The 16266-nt window shown below is 39.3% G+C and overlaps 2 protein-coding genes across 2 annotated transcripts in view; both read right to left on the bottom strand.

The window, feature by feature from the left end:
* Positions 1-14766, bottom strand: part of LOC134623951 (zinc finger protein 664-like) — a 507757-nt gene extending 492991 nt beyond the window's left edge. The window contains exons 1-2 of the mRNA XM_065470235.1: positions 14737-14766; positions 11032-11499 (exon numbers count right to left, since the gene is read on the bottom strand). Coding sequence (XP_065326307.1) covers positions 11032-11499; positions 14737-14766 — 498 coding nt within the window. The remainder of the gene's footprint in view (positions 1-11031; positions 11500-14736) is intronic.
* cnga1b (cyclic nucleotide gated channel subunit alpha 1b) lies at positions 281-8091 on the bottom strand. Its single transcript, XM_063469884.2, has 15 exons — positions 7825-8091; positions 6532-6660; positions 5631-5696; positions 5442-5504; positions 5204-5338; positions 4981-5085; positions 4668-4774; positions 4390-4564; positions 3924-4060; positions 3656-3828; positions 3224-3349; positions 2677-2829; positions 2347-2578; positions 1873-2048; positions 281-1784 (listed from the first exon to the last, which is right to left on the bottom strand). Exons 2-15 carry the CDS (start codon positions 6639-6641, stop codon positions 1554-1556), a joined length of 1989 nt encoding a protein of 662 aa, XP_063325954.1. The 5' UTR covers positions 6642-6660; positions 7825-8091; the 3' UTR covers positions 281-1553.
* Positions 14767-16266: the final 1500 nt, after the last annotated feature.

Below are 16266 nucleotides of genomic sequence, written 5' to 3'. Positions count from 1 at the left end.
GTCTTAGATCAATAATACAAAAATGTGATCAACAAATAAAACTTTGTTGATCCCGTGCTCTGCGGTAGTATTAACATTTCCTACAGCACATTTACCTATATCAGTTACCATCTGACCTCATCAACATTTCTATGTACTTTTAATCAACAATAATAATAATGAGAAGAAGAAGAAGAAGAATGCACTGGAAATGATAGTTGTACAGCACTTTGTTTGAAAGCGCTTTATAAATAAAGTTATTATTATTATTATTATGATTAAATGAAAGAAGCCATTCTGATTTTTCTTATAAAATATCTTTATTTCAGCATTTTGCTTCCAGATTCAACATAATTATCATTCATATCTTTTGCATAGTTTATAAAGCACAAGTCGCAGCATAAAAAAGGTGATGGATGTAGAGAGCATTATATGCTTTGAGTCTGGGGTTTATTCAGGTGTGCAGCAGCTAACCACAGACTGTATATGTAAAGATGGATGCAGCTCCCCAGTATGAAAAATGATGCAATGCATAAGTGATAAACCTGCATTCTTTCTAATAGCCAGCAGGGGGCAACTCCTATAGTCTGATTGCGTGGTGCCTACTTCCCACTCTGACCTGAGTAAACACGCTCCGAGTGTGTTTATGGGGTGAACTGATACTTTGAAGTCTTAATGAATAAAAAAATATTTATTTAGTAAATGATAGTACTTATTGCAGTCAGAAAGGATTGTTGTGTGCTGTGGTAGAAAACAGCAAAGTCTGAGGCTTCACAAACCAATATGTATTACCATTTTTGTTATGTACACATTTAATAATGTTGGGTTTTTCCCTGGGACAAACTGGGCTGATCTTCAAATCATCTGTACCCCACCCCAAATTCACCTTAAAGCTTTAAATCCCTTTCCCATGTGATAGCCACTGCTTTAGTTGAACTGTAAATGACCAAATATTAGGTGCAATTTAAATCCCATGGCTGTTTTTAAATCATCTCTTAAAAAAATGTTTTTGTAATTACAAAATTGAACATTGCAGTTCTTTCAAGGCCCACTGGGAGGCCCCACGTCACACTTTTGGAATCACTGCTGCAAAGCAAAAGCTTGAACTATGAACAACCTCTGCAAAATCCAGAAAAGTTACTGCTCATTATTTATATAGATTGCAATTACAATGTTTTACAACTTAAACATGGAAACAGTACTACATGGTGTCACATTAGTTTCTTTTGAGACCTAGTTGTCCTTCTTGTGCTCTCTGAGTGTAATCTGGAGTCAGCTCCCCTCCTCAGTTTACTTCCAGTAGTAAGTGCTGACATCACAAATCCAGCAGGTGGTCGATACTTTACGAAGAGAAGTTTATCTCTAGAAGATGTCATGTGAAGTGATGTTACATAATTCTGAATGCAAGAAACAGAATTTGTCCTCTTTTTTCCAATATGTCTTCAAAACTTTAACAGAAACTCTGAAGATGACCTCCAAATTTCCACCTGAGGTTCAAACATCTTGATCTCCACCCATCCAGCTGACTCAAGCTCTAAAATCTCTTCTTTGTTGTCTTCTCCTTACTTCTCCTCTTATTTGGTTGCCTCTATCTCAGGTGTTGGGGGTGGAGCTTCACCTGATGGATCAGCTTGTGGGGGCACCAACTTCTTCTCCAGCCGGGTGACTCTGTGTTTGAGCTTGCTGTGAGTGGCTTCGTGCTCGGCCAGCAGCCGGGCGTAACGGGTCTGCAGGGAGTCCAGGTTGCTCGTCATCCGGTCCACCTTCTCCTCGATCTCTTTGGGGTCGGGGCCCTGCGCTGCCACCTGGAACACAAAGTTAGTTTTAATAAAGTTTTTATTTCTGTAGACTAGATGTTTGCTAATGTTTCTATATGAGATAATTTGACTGTACTTCAAGGTCCAGCAGCCCATCCTTCATTAGAATCTGCCTTCCTTTCTCCTCAAGCAGAGCTTTAGCATCAGGATATTCTGTCAGGGCTTCCATCAGGTCGTCTTTGGAAAGACAGAACAGGTCGGAGTAACCGATGCTTCTGATATTAGCTGTCCTCCTGTTTCCTGCCTTACTGCCTGTTGGAGAAGAAGCAAGACTGATTAGGTAACAGAAGCAGTCAGAAGGTAATAGCGCCCAATCCATCAATTTTTTCCCAGTTTTCTGCAGAAACAAACATACTTTTATTAAATATTAAACCAGCTTTGGCTCAATAGCAAAATCCATTCCAAAGTTTTGTACATATTTGGGAAAATCTTTTTAAACAGTTCGTCCAAACGTTTTGGTTTTTTAGCATTAGCACATTATCATTCTAGCATTAGTTACTGCCATTGTGACTGAAATGATTAGCTTGCTAATAAAGTCACTAAGGCTTACCTTTGATAGCAAGAATGCTGATCTCGCCAAAGTAGCTTCCATCGCTGAGAACAACAAACTGCGTGACACCGTCGTCAGCAACGACAGCTAGTTTTCCCTCCTTGATGATGTACATCTCTCTGCCAATATCACCCTTCTTACAGATGTAGTCTCCAGGACTGTAGACCTGAGGCTGTAGTTTTAGCACCAGTTCCACCAACAGACCAGCCTCGCAATCCGCAAAGATACGGACCTGTCACACCACACAGAGGAGATGACGTCATGCTTAGACTTTTTAAAATTCAGTTGAACTTTTGTATTTATGAGAGGTACTGAGGAGCGTGTAAAGACCTTCTTCAGTGTGTCCAGGTGGACGTTGATGGCGATCTCAGCTCTCAGTTTGTCAGGGAGGTATTTCAACACTTCCCTCTCATCTACTGCTTTCTTATTGGTCCACAGGAAGTCAAACCACTTGATCACTCGCTTCTCTAGGTCTTTTGTTACCTGGGTTGGAAACAGAAGTATGGGGGAAGGGTTCAAGCAGTGCTTTGATGGACTACATTACTGGTGTACTGGTCATTGGGTGCATTGATACAGTATCTGTTTTCTGGTAAGTAAGACTCATTTTTGTCATTAAAAAAAGACAAAAAAGCGAAGACAAATAGATTAGAATAACAACAACGAAACAACAGATCTGATACTGAATCAGTCTGATACAACATGAAAGGAAAACTGGGTTTGTGTGGGTCGCAACAGGGCTGGCAGCAGCAGTTATGTACAAGCTGAAGCAACTTAAATGGGATTTTCCAATTAGATTTATGTAAAAAAATATTTTATTTCAGATGCAAATACTATTAAAGGATCATTATGATAAAAATCACAGATAAGACTAACTGACCTTTCGGAAACTCATGTACTGTTTAATGGCATCAATGCGAGCCTGAAAGTCAGCTCTGGCAGCATTCATGTTGGTGATCATGGAGCCAACGTTACCGACGATGGTAGCAAAAATCAACACACCCACCTGTAGAAAAGCATGGGATATCCATACTATTATTTTATATAGTATTAAATAAATAATATGAAAGCAGCCAAAAGTAGATTTTTCTATTTTATAATAGAAAAATCTATTATATCTTTATTGATACAATATTTCTTTATTGTATCAATAAAGAAATATTGGCAAATTATGCCTAACATCTTACCATCTGTCTGTTTCACCTTTCAAAACCAACCAAACCCCTACAACGCGTCTACTCTCAGGCTTGGGTTTTGTTTTAGCCACATGCTACACAGTCATATATTAAAGCTAAAGTTAGGCCGGACCCACCAGAAAGTCTGTGACGACGAAGAAGTACTCAGAGTTCTCTACAGGTGGTGGTGTTTCTCCAATGGTGGTGAGTGTCAACGTGGACCAGTACATACTGTAGGCATACTTCCTCACCAGACGACCAAACTCTGGATCGGTCGGGTCAGGATACACAAACCTGTCAGAACCGAAACCTGAAAGGACAAGACAGATTAATATGTTACAGCCTTTATCAGGGCTTCCTCAGGGGTTAAGAAATCCAGATAAGGAATGAATCCAACAACCCCACCGATGGCTTTGGAAAAAGAGTAGTAAAGACAGGCATTCCAGTGGATGATGATGAGGATGTACATGACGAGGTTGGAGATACGCAGAGCGTTGGGGTAGTTTGTCCTGGTTTCTGTGCGCTGGAAGAACTCCATCATCCTGAAATGATAAGAGGTTAGTCTTGTCACTGCTGAGAAATTATTAGTTATGTTTGCAGAATAGCATTAGTGAGGTTAGACAGTCAAAACCTCTGTGACATATCATTATGTGTGGATATTCAGTATCCTTAGAAAATCAGTCTTATTCATTTTATCATCAAATCTCTGACTTTTAGGAAACGGATAAAATTCATATTTATACCTTTGAGTTAAACATCACGACAACTTTTAGTTAAACTGTAAAGAAATGTTGTTCATAAATTCATTAAATTCAAAAATATGTTCCTACTTAGCCCAAAGACTGGTGAGCAGTGATTAACCCTTGTTTACCTGTTAAACCTGAAGAGTTTGTTGAGGCGGATCTCGGGGTAGGTGATACCAAGGGCAAAGTAGAACACATCAGTGGGAATCATGGACACCAGGTCCAGTTTGAACTGAAAGCTTTTCATGTACCGTTCACGTAACTTCAGCTCGTCCTTCACCAGCAAACCCTGTTCCAGGTAACCTGCAATCACATAAACAAGGATTCAAAATGTGTACATGTTTGCACCATTATATTTGTGTGCTTACATGAACGTCTACAACAATCTGTGTGTGTGTCTTCAGACCGGTCCTAGTTCTGAAGACCATGTCACCAACATAGACGAGATCTGCCAAGAAGTCCAGAAGGAACCAAAAGATCAAGTAGTCAGTCTGCAACTCCTCAAAACATGCCCTGAAATGGACATGCATGTCATTCAGCACAGTGGTTACTTAAGATATAATAAAAAAGCTCTCTGGCATTGTTGTCGTTTATTTTCATGGCACTGGGAACTTATTGTTGATATCAAGCTGTTGTTCTTCTGATGCTGTGGGCACCCAAAGCCTTTAGAGCACTGACACAAACAAATTGTTAGTAAAAAAGTGTGGATTTCATGTTACCTGGCTATAATCAGGGTCCAGTTGTACATGACAGGGATAGTGATCACAGCCAGCCAGTAGTAGTACATGTTTCCTGCAGGATCAATCACTGTGATCTCCTTGGGGCTGCAAACACATAACCAAATATAAGTTGTATTTGCAGCACATGTGCACTTCAGCCTTACACATGGCATTCATAAAATCAATTTTTCAAGACAGAGCCAGTGTTTCTGTTTAAACATACGGGGCCTCCTTGGCTTTCTCCTTCTCCTTCTCCTTTTCTTTCTCCTTCTCCTTTTCTTTCTCCTTCTCCTTTTCTTTTTCTTCTTTCTCTTTCTGCTTTTTCTCCTTCTTCTCCTTTTTCTCCTTTTTTTCTTTCCTAGGAGAGATAATTACAAATAAGCAGTTTTCAGTGTTCATTAAAGTTGAAATATATTGAGATTTATGTGAAAATCTATATATCTGGATCGACTCAAATGTACTCCTTTTTCTCTTTTTTCTCTTTCTTTTCTTTCTTCTCCTTCTTCTTTTTCTTCTTCTCCTCGCTGCAGGAAAGCAGGATACATACATGTAATCGTAAAACTACACGTCTAGTTTTAGGTGAAGAGATAAGTTTATATATGCAAATACATTTTACACGTAAGTGTATTTAGTCTGTGTGTGTGTCTTACTCTTCTTCATTGTTGTTGCTGTTATTGACGTTGAAGAGAAACCCTGGTCCAGCTTTTTGGGTGGCTCTGAAACAAAGAAAACGATCCGTTAACCTTCCCATCCATCAATAACCCTGAACAATTGTGACTAACTGGTGTCATTCTTTAAGAAATTATGAAACTTTAACTTTAGACACTACAGCAACTGCTAATGGCCTCTGAATCACAATAAAGGTCCATTATGGTCTCTTCACGAGGCCTTTATTTGCCCATGGGCGCCTAAATCCTCTAAAACTCCAGAGCCTGTTAGAAAATTTGTATGTGAATACATTTTTGGTCCAAATGTCTTTCAGGTTACTATTTGTTGTTTGTTTGGATATAAATCTGTTAGGCCATTGGCTGGTACCCAAGTCCGATAAGTCCATGAAACTGCTGTCCTATGGCTTACACAGATTTAGCAAGAGACCCTGAATCATTTTAAGTCAGCGGTCCCCACCCTTTTTTGCGCCACGGTTTATGCCCGACAATATTTTCACGGACCGGCCTTTAAGGTGTCGCGGATAAATACAACAAAATAAAACTAGTACCGGTACCGAAAAAAAGAAGATTTATTCATAACACACGTGAAAAGACCCAGGAAAACCGAGTTAATGATAAAAACGATAACAAAATAACGCTGAAAACCGATAAAAACCCTGAAAACCATACATTTCACACCTGATCCTCAACTCTCACGGCCCGGTACCAAATGACTCACGGACCGGTACCGGTCCGAGGCCCGGGGGTTGGGGACCGCTGTTTTAAACCAATTCGAAAACCTCTTTGAGGACCCATTGAGCTACAGTTGAACTACACTTCCCACAGGTGGCTCACAATCATCACTTTCATTACAGTTTTTGAGTCTTATTTGTATGATACTCACCTGTCCTGCGCACTGACTTCACCTGGCTCCTCGTCCATATCTTGTAGAACTATGGAGGGTGGAGTTAATCTGGAGACTTGGTGTGGGAGTAACGGCGCTACCTTAGCCATGGAGATGTTTTTCTTTTGGCTATTTTTTGTCCAGAAAGGGAGAAAAAAATGAATTTTGGTGAAACCTTTGCAACACAGAATGTCATACAGTCAGAAAATATCCACAGTGAGTTTAGCATGATGGCATTTTATTTGAACACTTTCCCCCTTGCATGTGTCCAACCTTGTCATTATGGGTACCAAGATGTCATAAAATACTGTCTTTATGCAACATCATTACAATTTTGCTTTTCCAGCTGTTCAGTGCTGATGTTAAAAATCTTCCTGGGCCTAAAGAAATACATGCCTTGGAAAAATTTTAGACCTGACAACCAATAACGTGGTCATTGGCACCCAAACTGATTAGCCTCTGGCATCCCTCTGTGATCCACATTTAGTAGGCCGCTGTACCATTTTTGCAGCACAAAGTTAGTTGTCTGACAAATTTTCTTTGACCCAAAATAGTAGACTAATGCCATTAAAATAATTGTATTTAAAGAACACAAAATGTTCTTATTTTAGCTTATTAAACATTCTTTTTATGAATAATTACTAACAGTTAGAGCAAAGACTATGAGACTAAAGGAGAACCTGATGGAAAGGATGTTATTTTTAGAAAGACATTTCATTACCAGGTATTGTTTGGCCCCTAACTGGTCGGACCATTGCCTACATAGGATCCAAAGCTGGCAGCTCAATGGCATTTTTGAGGCAGTGCCAACACCTTTATGAGCCATATTTTGCAATATAAGGGTAAGACAGATTTTGTTGTTGACACCTTATCGGCTAAGTAGGCCATGTGTGGCTAACTAGGAGCTAAACTGGCTGCTTTATGGACCTGAACCCAGGGAACATAAATTGTTTTGATTAGAGATTATTACCGGTTCTTTCTTAAGAACTAATTAGTAACGTTTTATGAAGATTCAGGTAAAAAAGACCCTTTGGTAACAAGCAATCTTCAGGTTTTTGTGCTGTAGTGTGGAGTCACAAACAGTTTAAACAAAAGCAACAGGTAAATTAAGAGCACACACATGAATATACAACATATCCAATATCAACATTAGACCAAATAAACCTACATTGTTCCCTCACATTTCCATATTTATTGTTATCAATTCTATTGAACAAAAACGTGTATGATATTTAAAAAATGTCTTGCATAATGTGCGGCCTTCTACCCTCAGTCCATTATCTCCTTACTCACCTGCTGATAATCCAACACCCGTGGTTATGTGGCCTAGATCCACCAGCAGCCCATCAAACTCATCTCCATGGAAACAGAGGAGTAACCTCTCATAAACGCACTCCTGTGGAAGCTGGGACACTTTAAATCCTCACTGGTTTAGAGTCTACAGGGAAAAAAGGAGAAAAGGGACCGAGGGATGGAAGGAGTGAAGGACTGGAGCGTTCGGAGGGTCCAGCAGACGAGTCTCCTCAGTCACCCTGACCAGGATAAAGAGATTAGAGGAGGGATGATACTGTGTGTCTTACGTACGCCTGCACTCAGAGGTGGGGAATGAAACTACTACCATGTGGTTACACATGAAAATATAAAAATCTAACTGGACAAGTTTAATTTTTGTTTCATTGTTGAGCAAAGACGTAAAACAGCATGTAAAAGTAAATATGATGTAATGGAGGAGTTCAAGTTAGAAAAAGAGGAAGCTAGGAAAGAAGGAGAAGGTGTAAAATGTGTCAAAGATAGAAGGAGTTAATCAATGAAGCAATTAGAAAGGAAAGAAACAGCTAAATGAGAAACAGAAGAATGTATAACGGCATTACAGGAAGGAGGAGGAAATAAAGAGAAGGATGGAAATATGGTGGAGGAAAAGGGGGACAGAAAGAGTCTGATGAGTAGTGTGAAAGTAGTGATTGTGAGATGGGAGGAAAGACACAGTGAAAAGTGAGGAAGAGCAGATTAGAAAGAGCCGTGCTGGTTTTCCTCTGATCCTCCTGAGTCAGCAGTGTAGCTTTAATAACACACAGCAGCCTTTAACAGGCAGCTCTGATTGGCTTATTGGGAATTAGTCTGTGTCTGTGTGTGTTTGCAACACTGTTACGTTTACTGTCACCAAACAAAGACTGTAATTCATGTGTGACTGAAGTACCATCAGCTCTGCAAGGCTGAATCTTCATTCCTTTATATTTCACTAGGAAAATGGACATATGTGTGATATAATCTCCACCACAGTCGTCAGTAACAGGCTTCTTGAATCTTTTCTTTGGATGTTGGCAGCCTTTCTTTATCATGATGATCCCACACTGTTGAGTGGAGGCCAATCCTTGAATAATAGTGTTTTCTATCCATGCTTTCACTGCATTGGCGTGGCGTTTGGGATCACTGCTGAAAAACGAAGCTGTTGCCAAGCAGACTCTTTCCAGATGGTATTAGATGGTAGATTGTGGGATATCTCAGCCTCTTCTCCCCGATTCCCTTCCTTAAGAATGTGTTCTTCTTCTTCTGAGACCATTTCTGACGGGCCTCAGTGAGCACCTCTGCACTTATAGGCAGTTGTTTTAATTCCACTTTAACCCCTTATGCACCAGTCCCCTTAGATTCATTGAAGTGTAATACACTTTGACGTTGAAGGAAATATTTGGAGATCGTTTTACATTCACACACGTTCGGGGTGATGAGCTGTGTGGATCCTGTGTGTCTCTGACTCCCCTCTCATCTGCTGCCCTCTGCTGGATGCTTCTGTAACTGCTCTACTTTGAACCAATGAGTGATTTGTGATCAGTGAGTGAAGCAGCTGAGAATTCAGCTCCGATGCTGTAACAGCATGAAACCACTGCAAAAAGTCCTCTTTGATGTTCCACGATCAGCTGGATGTGGTGTTACTGCAAAGGTGAAGCACAGCAGCTCAGCATTCAAGTGTCAGATCACAAAAAGTCACAGATCCACTGCCCTGCAGACCTTTTATAGATGTTTGGAAGTTTCACTTCCTCCTAACCTGACATTTAAGCTGTTTTTAACAACAGCCCCACAGTTACTGATTTATTCTCTGTTTTACATGATCTGACGTTTCTGCTGATTAGTGCTGATGTACATGAAGTGAACTTCTTCCACTGTTTTGGCTGCCATTCAGTAAATATGTACACCAGTCCCTCACACTGTTGCACAGGTCTCATCATTAATAATGACAAAGGATGCTGTTGGTGTGTGTGACGGTTTCATATGTGTGTGATTTCACTGTGATGAAGCTATGAAGCTATTGTGGCTATTTCACATTGCTGTGATACGGGGCTTTCACAGACACTCACACCATTAGAAAAACACAAAACCACTGAGCTATGGCGGCAAGAAAAGAGGAAGAAGAGGCTTTTTTTCCCCTGATCTAGTGTTTTTCTCAGGCTTTTAAAACAGATTTTCAATCCTGTTGAATAATTTTGACCTATTTTCTGCAGTCTTTTGTATAAAAAAATAACAATCGTATATTTGAATGTCTGTTTGGACGAAATGTCCCCAAACATGAATAAAAGACTTCAGAATTTATTTTTCACTTCTGAGAGAAACTTTCTAACATTTCTGTTTCAGGTCATCTTTTTGTAAAACTCTTTATAAACTTACCTAAAACGTATTGAACCAAACTGCGATCTCATCCAGACGAAGCGTTCAGTAGAACCACGTTATTCCTAAAATAAGTAATATCAGTCCTAATGACAACTCATTTTCAGTAACTGAATTAACAGTGAACATTTCGGTCGGTCATGTTTGGACCTCCAAAAACAGTTTTAATAAACACATCAGTTTGTGTAAAACTTTGTTAAAATCAAAGTACAAAGTCTGCAACATCTGCAACTTCAGCTGCCTCAAAACAAAGTTCTATTGATGCAACAGCAACACAATAATGATGTAGGCCTTAACAATGTGCCTAAAACAACTCGTATCCATGTTTCAAAGAAAAGTACATATCAAGTGTCATATAATGAAAACCTCAAGAAAATGATGTTTTCGTCACAACAAGATAGTAATAAACAAATAAAATATTCTTAGAAAGACAAAAACTGCTTCGTTTAAAAGAAATCTGTTGGTTCAAACAAACCTGCCATCTTTAACAATCGTATGTATGACATATAAAAGACAGCACTTTGGTAAGCTGTAATTAAGTAATTATAGATCAATGTATAACGATATTTATAGAATTTATTAGTTTTTTAATTAAATAAAACACCCAACAACAAAAACATCTTTTAAAACAAAAAAACAGGAAAGACGAAGTATGTTGACATCACAACTGCTTAATGAAGGTTTGTTTAGAGCGTTTTTACACTTTCAGGTTGTATCTGCAGTGAGAGTACAGCAGTGACTTTGTACTCCTTCAAATGTTTTTCCGCAAAGTGCACATTATTGCTGTTTCTTTCGGTGGATTCTTTTATGATAATGAAATGCGCCACGAGAAGTGAAGACCTTCCCGCACTGCTCGCAGGAGAAAATCATTTCTTTTGTGTGGAGGTTCCTGTGCAACTTTAAATGATCTAGTCGAGTGAAACTCTTTCCACACTCCTCACAGCTGTACGGTCTCATTCCAGTGTGGATGCGTTCATGTACTGTGCGTTGAGTCTGTGAACTAAAAGTCTTGTCACAGTGCCTGCACTTGTATGGTTTTTCTCCAGTGTGAATACGTGTGTGGATTCTCAGGGATTGCCTCAAGGTGAATGTTTTCCCACACTGGTCACATCTGTGTGATTTGTCTCCGGTGTGCATAACAACATGACTTCTAAAGTTAGATGATGAATAGAAATCTTTACCGCACTGCTCACAGGAGAAAATCATGTCTTTTGTGTGGATGTTCTTGTGCCTCTTTAAAGAATCCAATTGAGTAAAACTCCTTCCACACTCCTCACAGCTGAACGGTTTCACTCCAGTGTGACTGTGCTGGTGACGGAGGAGACTAGAAAGCCATGGAAAACTTTTCCCGCACTCACTGCAGCTGTAGGGCTTTTCTCCTGTGTGAACCACCTGATGACTCTTTAATTCACTTCGGGTGACAAACCCTTTGTCACATTGCTGACAATGGTGCGGTCTCTCTCCAGTGTGATACCGTTGAATGTGAGTTGATAAGTTTGTCAATGAGATAAATGCACTGCCGCACACCTCACACATATGTGATTTCTCTCCACTGTGCGTTTTCTTATGAACATTTAGCGTGCGTACTGTTTTGTATGTTTTCTCACACTGATCACAGTTGTACAATCTTTCTTCAGTGTGACATCTTTGATGTCTCCTGAGTTGATTCAGGTTGTGGAACGCCTTCTCACATTGCTGACATCTGTGTTTTTTCAACATTTGCCCATCTTGTCCTAATCCAACAGAAAAAGACAAACAGATCATAACTGAGGTGTACAGGCAACATGGTGACACTTCCAGTCGTCAGGTTTATCAAAATAACTTAAATCTCATGAGACTTGTTCAACAGTACATTCACCTCGAGCTAAATCAGATATGAATCCGTGTCAATGCACATCAAAACATTTATATAAAAAGAAAATGGCACAATTACAATTTATTCACAAGCTACAGTCTGATGAACAAAATGCAGGTAATGGGAACTAAATATGGAACTATGACTTGTACTTATGGCTTAGAGAGTATAAGCCATATACTCTCTATATGTAAGACATTTAAAATGCTCGACTGTGTTTGATCATATACAGTTTAAAAATTTGTTAGTATGTCCAAATGAAATGCTGTCAGAAAAAGTCATCTATGTTTTATTATTCCCAGAAACACCCTTTTCCAAAATGGCACCCTTAGGCTGACTGCTCTTTGGAAATCACATTGTTGTGCAAAATACAATTTTATGCTGTCAAACTGTTTCTCTGGCATTTTTCATAGATTCAACTAAAGAAATGAAAATAAATAATGTTTCTTGGAACTTCCCTGTATTACGTACTTATGCATATCAGTGAGGAGTGACATGAGGCGTCTAACGTGATGGAGTCATACGTGTGAACGTGGTCTGGTTCACATGTACAGTCGTGGCCAAAAGTTTTGAGAACCACATAAATATTGGAAACTGGAAAAGTTGCTGCTTAAGTTTTTATAATAGCAATTTGCGTATACTCCAGAATGTTATGGAGAGTGATCAGATGAATTGCATAGTCCTTCTTTGCCATGAAAATTAACTTAATCCCAAAAAAACCTTTCCACTGCATTTCATTGCTGTCATTCAAGGACCTGCTGAGATCATTTCAGTAATCGTCTCGTTAACTCAGGTGAGAATGTTGACGAGCACACGGCTGGAGATCATCATGTTAGAATGGCAGACCCGACATGTTAAAAGGAGGGCGATGCTTGAAATCATTGTTATTCCATTGTTAACCATGGTGACCTGCAAAGAAATGCATGCAGCCATCACTGCATTGCATAAAAATGGCTTCACAGGCAAGGATGTTGTGGCTACTAAGATTGCACCTAAATCAACAATTTATAGGATCATCATGAACTTCAAGGAAAAAGGTTCAATCCTTGTTAATATGGCTTCAGGGCGTCCAAGAAAGTCCAGCAAGCGCCAGGATGGTCTCCTAAAGAGGATTCAGCTGCAGGATCATAGTGCCACCAGTGCAGAGCTTGCTCAGGAATGGCAGCAGGCAGGTGTGAGCGCATCTGCACACACGGTGAGGCGGAAACTTTTGGAAGATGGCCTGGTGTCAAGAAGGGCAGCAAAGAAGCCACTTCTCTCAAAAATAAAAACATCAGGGCCAGATTGATCTTCTGCAGAAAGTATGGTGAATGGACTGCTGAGGACTGGGGCAAAGTCATATTCTCCAATGAAGCCTCTTTCTGATTGTTTGGGGCATCTGGAAAAAGGCTTGTCCGGAGAAGAAAAGGTGAGCGCTACCTACCATCAGTCCTGTGTCATGCTAATAGTAAAGCATCCTGAGACCATTTATGTGTGGGGTTGCTTCTCATCCAAGGGAGTGGGCTCACTCACAGTTTTGCCCCAAAACACAGCCATTACTAAAGAATGGTACCAAAACACCCTCCAACTGCAACTTCTTCCAACAATCCAACAATAGTTTGGTGAAGAACAGTGCATTTTCCAGCACGATGGAGCACAGTGCCATTAGGAAAAAGTGGTAACTAAGTGGCTCGGGGACCAAAACGTTGAAATTTTGGGTCCATGGCCTGGAACTCCCCAGATCTTAATCCCATTGAGAACTTTCGGTCAATCCTCAAGAGGCGGGGGGACAAACAAAAACCCACTAATTCTGACAAACTCCAAGAAGTGATTGTGAAAAAATGGGTTGCTATCAGTCAGGATTTGGCCCAGAAGTTGATTGAGAGCATGCCCAGTCGAATTGCAGAGGTCCTGAAAAAGAAGGGCCAACACTGCAAATACTGACTCTTTGCATAAATGTCATGTAATTGTCGATAAAAGCCTTTGAAATGTATGAAGTGCTTGTTTCAGTACATCACAGAAACAACTGCGACAAAGATCTAAAAGCAGTTTGGCAGCAGACTTTGTGAAAACTAATATTTGTGTCATTCTCAAAACTTTTGGCCTCGACTGTATGTATGCATCTCACTGCTTTGGTTCCCACAGGTTTTTGGATGCAGCATTTCTTTTGCCTGTTTCAGCCTGAGTGAGCAGCAGTTTTCCAACCCTACACTCGTGGTGACCGTAGGAAGAAAGACCCCCCTTTTAACAGGAAGGAACATCCAACATAAATGGGCTCAGGGTTGGGGGTTTGGGGGAAAGAGAAGAGGTAAAAAGGAGCACAGAGAGACAAGGACAGCACACTGTGGATGAGCAAAAACAACAGAGACATTACAGTGTTTCCCAGCTAAAAGTCGAGTGACACTCCTGATTGAAATGTTCATTCTTAATCAATATATATTACAAACTCTCCATCGTCCAGCCCCACAAACAAGTTTCAGGTCCAGAGCACGCTCCATGCTCCAGTGAGAAAAGCTGCTCTGTTATTTATTTATTTTGTCTCGCCTTCTCTTGTTCAGTAAGCAGCAGCACTTCATCATGTGGTTTCCTATGCTGCCGTGTTTAACTTAGAAAATGCTCCTTTTTTATTCACAGTGATTACTTCTAAGCACCTTTTTGGGTGAAGCCATCCTGCTGTTTCTGATCCCTCAGTGGTCCTGACCTCCGCCAACCTTCCTCTCCTTCTTCTCCTCCTCAGACATGTCACCTCCACCTTAGAGCTGTGAAATAAAAGATGAGACACAGGCTTATTTATTCCTACAGTTGTTGGACAGTGACACCATTTTTGTTTTTTGTACATGGCCACAGTCCAGTTTAGATGAAACATTAACATGTGACTCAAGTGCAAAGTTTCAACTTTTATTTAAGGCAGTGGTTCCCAAACGAGTCCTGGAACGCCAGGACTGACATAATGAATTAATTAAAACCACCGTTAAATAATTAATTAAATGTGGTAGGTAGGTAGGTAATTTTTTATTTCAACATGTGAACAATATACAGGTACATTTAGAAAAGAAAATAAGAGAGAGAAAAAAATATATATACTATACAAAATACATACAAAAAACCCCAAAAACATTCTGATTAATTTACATGTTGAAAGGGAGTGGGAAGAAGTAAACACTTATTTAATCCCACCCCGTTGCCATAAATTATCAGTTAATATTTAGTCAGCTTCCTTACTGATATAATTTGTAATAGAAATAGTGAACAGATTTCTGATATACTTTATACTATAATGTTACATCATGAATTTTTTTTTTAATTGTTATTTATTTATTTTTTTTTAAATAGAGACATTCACTTAATTTCAATATTTTCCCTTTCTTTATAGTTCGAGAAGATCATATTTTTATAACTCTTTTTGAACAGTTTTATGTTTGGACATTGCTTTAATTCCATATTCAGACTGTTCCATAGTTTCACCCCATGAACAGAAACACAAAAGCTTTTTCTTGTAGTACGTACCTTCCCTGTTTTGAAGTTACAAAAACCCCTTAAATTATAACTTCCTTCTTTCAAAAAAAATTTTGAATATTACCTGGCAGTTCCTTATTTTTTGCTTTGAATAGAATTTGTGCTGTTTGGAATTTCACTAGATCATCCATTTTCAATATTTCAGACTGCAAAAATAGTGAGTTTGTATGTTCCCTATAACGTGCATTGTGGATGATTCGAATTGCTTTTTTTTGAAGAGTAAAAAGTGAATGTAATGTGGTTTTATAGTTATTGCCCCAGACCTCTGCACAATAACTTAAGTATGGTGAAACCAGTGAACAGTATAGAATATGAAGTAATGTTCTGTCGAATACCTGCTTTGCCTTGGTTAGTATTGCAATGCTTCGTGATACTTTGGAATGAATATATCTTACGTGAGCTCTCCAGTTAAGTTTTTCATCTATTATTACCCCCAGAAATTTATTTTCACTGACTCTTTCAATATCAACACCATTTATTTGAATCTTTGCATTTGTATTTAAACTACTATTTCCAAATAACATAAGTTTAGATTTATTCAAATTTAATGATAATTTGTTTTTATCAAGCCAGAACTTCACTTTACTTATTTCATTAGTCATATCCTCCAATAAATTCTGCAGATCATCACCAGAGCAAAAAATGTTTGTATCGTCAGCAAAGAGAACCATTTTTAATACTTTGGACACTTTACAGATGTCGTTAATGTACAAGTTGAAGAATTT

Source organism: Pelmatolapia mariae, linkage group LG3_W (assembly GCF_036321145.2).
Source record: "Pelmatolapia mariae isolate MD_Pm_ZW linkage group LG3_W, Pm_UMD_F_2, whole genome shotgun sequence".
NCBI classification, from domain to species: domain Eukaryota; kingdom Metazoa; phylum Chordata; class Actinopteri; order Cichliformes; family Cichlidae; genus Pelmatolapia; species Pelmatolapia mariae.
The sequence above is the reverse complement of the archived record's forward strand: the minus strand, read 5'-3'. Positions and strand labels throughout refer to the sequence as shown.